At 53.6% G+C, this 5,820-nt stretch overlaps 1 protein-coding gene across 2 annotated transcripts; it reads right to left on the bottom strand.

The window, feature by feature from the left end:
* Positions 1-1,136: 1,136 nt before the first annotated feature.
* On the bottom strand, positions 1,137-5,193 carry CDCA3 (cell division cycle associated 3). 2 transcript variants are annotated; one of them, XM_074983607.1, is made up of 6 exons: positions 5,007-5,193; positions 4,614-4,743; positions 4,365-4,523; positions 3,595-3,876; positions 2,152-2,273; positions 1,137-1,550 (listed from the first exon to the last, which is right to left on the bottom strand). In XM_074983607.1, exons 1-6 carry the CDS (start codon positions 5,121-5,123, stop codon positions 1,425-1,427), a joined length of 936 nt encoding a protein of 311 aa, XP_074839708.1. In that variant the 5' UTR covers positions 5,124-5,193; the 3' UTR covers positions 1,137-1,424. The 2 variants fall into 2 exon arrangements, with proteins under 2 accessions (XP_074839708.1, XP_074839709.1); XM_074983608.1 differs by lacking the exon at positions 4,365-4,523.
* Between the last annotated feature and the right edge of the window lie 627 nt (positions 5,194-5,820).

A 5,820-nucleotide genomic window follows, 5' to 3' on the forward strand; every position in this document is an offset into this window, starting at 1 on the left:
AGTTCCAGCTATGCATCCAGTGAGGGAGGGGAGTGCACTGCCCTAGCTAGGGCATTAGGGACAGGGCAATGCTATTTTTATCAGATTCCTCTAGCTGCCCCCTTCCCCTCACCCGCATGTGCTGTGTATTGTTCTTGCCCTGGCCGTAGCCCCTAGACTGCTTTGGAGATGTAACTATCATATAGGCGTTTCATAGCCCAGGCAAAATAAAGAGGTCCAATGAGCAGTGTGTGCTGCGTTGTCAGACATGGACGCTGGACAGAGCTACTGCAGGTGATGCTTAGGAATACAGGATAATCAAGGAACTCCTATGTGTCAACTACACACAGCTGTATCCCATCACTCCTAGACACAGGCCCCTGGGGGGAACGAGAGGACATGGGCCTCCCCCATTCTTGGTGCCCCAGCAGGACTATATATTCTCCACTGACTTCCACCCATGCCCAAGCTCTTGGCTGGGATGCACAAGGGATCAAGTTAGGGATAGGATATTAAGCTTTGCTATAGTCAGCCACTAAACGACTCCTAGGGAGCTGAGGATAGGGTCAGTGCCCCTCCACCATAAGCAGGCACTTCTGAGCCAGCAGCAGGCCCTGCCCTTAGGCTCAGGCGAGTCCCTTTGTGGGCTCCCAGTTTGTTGGAGCTAAGAAAGGGCCTTCTCTGCCCCCACGTGATAGGAGAGGCTGCAGCAAAGAGTGAGTTCTGACCACAGTCAATCAGCACGCCAAAGAGACAACAGCCAGCATGCAGTGTGCAGCAGTGGAGGGGTACAGCTCCCAGTGTTCATGCCCATCCCAGAATGAGGTCCCAGAACAGCTCTTGGACTGAGTACAGCCCCCCCCCCCCCACTTCCCATACAATATTTCATCACCCTTCAAAGTGAGTGCACCTCATGAGGGACTGCTGCTCCTTGCACATGCCAGACCCCAGCTCAAAGGGCATATGCCAGCGCGTGCTAGAGCTCAGCCTCTGCTTCTCTTCAGGGTTGAGAGGTGGGGAGGTAAATCCCTCCCATAAGAACTAAGTTGTTTTGGGTCCAAAATTCAGCAACAGCTGAACTGGACAGGCACTGGGTAAGGAGGTGACTCCTAGCTCAGCAGGATGCAGCCAAGCACAGGTGCAGTCAAAGAGTCTTTAAAACGTGTTTATTTACCACATGCATGGGACTTGTACATTAAGGCAGTGCAGGTGAGTTTTCAGAGACCAACAGCCACATAGCACAGAAGCCTATACATGAAAAGATTATGCATAAAATTAGGGGAGAAGAAAAGAGATACTGTTCCTCCTCTCCCCATGAGAAGACTAGAGAAGAGACTACAGGCCCAGGGTCCCTGTCCAACACAGCAGGATCCTTTGTCCTTGGAAGGCTCTGAGAAGAAGGGTTATTGTCAGGAGTCCAAATTAAAGGGGTCCTCCCAAGCCCTTTAATTCTCCAACAAGCGACAGTGTTGATTCTCTTTGTTCAAATCATTCCAGGCACAGCTCCCTGGATCTGCCGCCACTTCCTTCCACTCCCCCAGGTTCTCTGCCTGCAATGGGAACCTCTTACTCTGGAGAGGAGAGAAGAGAAAGTTACTGAGTGCAAATCAAGTTAGTCTGAAGCATTCCTCCCTGCACAGTGCTAGTGAAACCCTACCTGGGATGGGGCACTGCACCCAGCATGAGGCCCTTCAGTCCCTTAATGGCAGACAGAGCTGAGAAATAAACCACCTGTGTCTTGCTAAATCTCACAGGGGCTGGCAAGTCACCCCCTTGCCAGAGTGTGGGGAGAGATTATATACCCAGCGTGGCACAGCCATGCTATGGTGAGAGGTGTGAGGACCATCGGCAAGTGTTGGAGGAAGCTCAAACCTGAGGGACAGGTTTAGTGACAGGCTGAGGAGGAAAGAACTAATGGCAAGAGGATAAGATTGAAAAGGGGTTCAGAAATTGACCCTCAGCACTGAGGGGTCTGTTGGACTGAGGCTTCTCTCTTAAGGGCCATCATTTGGGGTATCAGCACCCCAGAGTTCTGGGGAATGAGACAGGTCTGGAGTGAAACAATTCTGAACTGAGCTCATGGAGTGTTTGGAACCTGAAGTGGCTCCCTCTCCACTATGGCCTTTACAGGGTTTTAATGCTTCATCCCACTAGCCTCCCACTGAGCATCACCTGGCGAGGAACAAGGGTACTTGGGGAATTGTCGTCCTGTAGGATGCTGAGGGGAGAGCGCCCGGTACTGCCAGAGACTCCCAAGGCCTTGTTGGTGGCCTTACGTCTTGTGGGTTTGCCCCCTGGAGAAAGATGTAAGCAATAGCATCTGCAACTGGCGTAAAGTTTCAGCAATTTTATAGTCCTTTCTCATAGTCTGCTCTGACTTCCCACATAGCACGGGCCAGAGAATGTCAGCTAGTGACTTCTGTACCAGCCCGCTGATTTTTTGTGAGTGAGCTAGAGCATCTTATTTACATTTTGTCCACACTGTGCAGCTTTTAGCAGTGTAGCCGCTGTTTGTCAGAAGGAAACCACTCTCCTATGGACAAAGCATTGTTCACACCGGCACTTTTCACCAGAAAGTGTTATCGTGGGGGCTGGGGGTGGTTAAACACCACTGAACAACAAGTATTTTGTCACTCAGTTCCCAGTGTGGACAAAGGCGCAGAAAGAGCACAATTCTGTTTTGAGACTCAAGCAATAGAGAATCCACCCAACACACAGATCAATTGGTCCAATGGTTAATAATCTCATTCTTAGCCCCCATGTGCACTCATCCTTTGCTCTTCTCCCCTTCTCTACAAATTGCCCTCCCTCTTGCAGCCCCTTTCCCCTCTTATCCAATAGACACATCACCTTGGGCAACCTGCCATCTCTGGCTGAGGCACTGCAAAAACCGTCCCACAGCAACTGGTCAACCTTACCAGTTAAATTCCCTCCACTTAAAACAAGCAATGCTTTTTATCATCCACCCTTTCTCTTCTCTCCAACAATTAAAGTACAACAAAGGGTAGCAGGGGGCTGGTGACAGGGAAAAGGAGGCAACAGGTGTGTTTTAGCTGCAGCAGAAAGAATCAGGGATGGGGTGAAGATAACAACTAGTGTCTGTAGGGCAGGACAAGATTGACAAAACTGTTAGGGAGAAGCAACTAGAAAGGCTCTGGGGAGGTGGCTTTTGTGGATGGGGGAGCTGGGTTCAGGACTGAACAGTCTGTCGACATTTTCTACTCTTTCAGAACTAGATTAGGACCATGGGGTTTTCCACACCTGTCTCTGCAGGACTCCACTACTCTAAAGGCTCAGCTGTGTCAGTTCCTTACCCGCATTACTCCCTGTGCTCTTCACAGTCCACAAGAGGAGGCCAGTGCTGCTGCTGTTCTAGATTAACTCACTTTTCCTAGGAACTCATACCAGCACAATATTGCCCACTTATGATCTCTCACTTGATTTGGATCCCTTTCACCCCACACTGACACCCTCCCAACATGTTGGCCTCTTCTGATCTCCATAATCATATCGCACACTGGGGCGGGGGGGGGGCACTGTCAGTTCCCCAGAATCTCCAACCTCTCCCCCACATATGCACACACATCAGGGGAAGCCCCAAACCTATGCACTCACCTGAAGTACGGGGATGGTCAATGAAGCAAGATGATTTCATGACAGGCTGAGCACAAATGCTAGACAGTGGCTGCATCTCCTTCTCCTCCCTCCACACTGGAATCTTTTCCTGAGATGCATCCCTGTTAGAGCCTTCCACCTGATGGGTTTTTCCAATTGTCTCCTCCCCTGGAGCATAGGCAGCTCCAAGGTTTTGCCCCTGGTCTAATGGCTCTTCCAGCAGTGACTCCTGATCCAGGGTCTCAGCCCCAAAGTCCTCGCTGAGTTGCTTCACCATGGTGTCTGGGGAAAAGGTGAGGATAAGGCACCTTATCGGTGAGGGGAGGGAGAGTGAGGGACTGGAGCCCCTTGTGACACACAACTCAGTTTTGGACCTTTCAATCTCAGAAAGGCAATGACAAACGAGTGTGCTCAGAGAAGTAAGAAGTGCTCAGGGAGCTGGAGCTGCGAAATTCTGGTGGGAGACCTCAAGAGCCAAGCTCACACAGCTCAGCAGAGCCAAGAATAAGAGAGGTAAAGCAAGAATCATCTGTAAATATCTGAAGGGCAAAAAACGGAGGAAATTATAGTGGCTGGGAGCAGAATATAAACAGGGGGCTCTGAACCAGAGCCTCAAGAAACAGACTGGGGGTCATCAACCTTTCCAAAGCTGAGTGCCCAGATCTGACCTTTAGACCTCTATGTACCGTCCAAGTGCCAGGGATACTTTTTAAAGTCACCAATAACCCTACTTACAACAGCTTCATTAATAAATAAAGATGCACCTTTACCCTTTAGGTGGTGATTGGTAGCATTAGCAGGTCTTTTGCTAATCCACATGCTGTATAGCTTTGAGCAAGCTCCCAAGGACATGGGGAAGGAGCGGGCGGAGATGAGCTCCTGCTCATGTGACCATGAAAATCGGCACCCGTGCCACGGGTTGCTGATCGCTGAAATAGACCGAACAGGATTATCTTGTCCCGAGCCTCGATCGGCTGCCCATGGGACAAGCCACGTTCCCAGAGCAGACGTTTGCTCACCAGGCATCACAGCCTTCATCGGGGTGCGCGAGATGCCGAGGGTTGGCGATCGAGGGTCCCAGCTCTGGCCACTTGCCATCTCGGCTTCCTTGGGTTCAGCCAAGGGGCTTCTCTGCGGGGAGCTCTCCACCTGGGGAAGAGAAGGAAGCCTGGGGGATGAGGGAGCAGGGCCGGGCACCGGGAGCAGAGCCGCGACAGAGCGGCGCGGTGGGCAAGGACAAAGCACAAGGGGCGGCGCGGAGAGCCACCCTCCGCCGGAAAGCACGTCCAGCCCGGGGCGCTGCAGCACCCGAGGGGCGGGCGAGACGGGCCAGGGGCGTGGGTGAGGCACGCTGAGCGGGAGGGCCCCTTGGCAGCCCTGGGGAGCCGCAGCCGGGCCGGGCCGGGCCCTACCTCGATGGGGGTGCGCAGGATGCCGGGCGTGGGGGAGCGGGGGTCGCGGACGTGCGCCAAGTGCTTGAGGAAGGGCTTGGAGGCGGGAGTGGCGGGGAAGCTCTCAGCAGCGCCCATGGCGGCGGGAGGGGCGAGCCCGGCGGGAAGGGAACGGCCGGGGAGCTGGGCACCGCGCGCCGCCCGCCTGTTCCCCGGCCTGGGGCTCAGCTGAGCCAGCCCAGGACTCCGCGATTCAAATCTCCCGCCCTGCCCGCGCCCGGCCCCACGTCCCCATTGGTTCCAGTGGCTGCCACTCGATCCCTCCCGCGGGCCTCAGCAAACCAGGGGAAGGAGAGGGGTGCAGCAACTCTCCCCTCCCGCAGATTTATTAGCTAATTTCAATGCCAATCACCCCGTACTCCCACCTCTTGACCTGCCATTGGTGGGACACCACAACCGCGGCGCAACGTCCCCCACAAACTTCGTCCCTCTGCTCTGCCTTCCTATTCGCTGGGATTTAAAATTCCTCAATCTGATTGGCTGTTTCATGGCCCATTGGCTGGGTCACTAGGCTGTCTGGGACTCATTGGCTCTTTCTCCGTCAATCTCCAAACAACCCCGCCCCAATTTACTCTTATTTTGGCTGGTGGCTTTACACATTTCTACCTGAATTGTCCCCGGTGGCTGTCCGTACACAAAGGGCAGTTTTGATAGGGTGAACGGGCCACACCATAATGCGAAGGGGGGCGGAGCGGTTAACGGAAGCTCCGCCTCCCGGTTTATGCGCATGGCTGGAAGGGGCTTGGCTCACGAGCCTCTGACATCGCAGGTTTGT

This window comes from Carettochelys insculpta, chromosome 1, assembly GCF_033958435.1.
Source record: "Carettochelys insculpta isolate YL-2023 chromosome 1, ASM3395843v1, whole genome shotgun sequence".
NCBI lineage: Eukaryota > Metazoa > Chordata > Testudines > Carettochelyidae > Carettochelys > Carettochelys insculpta.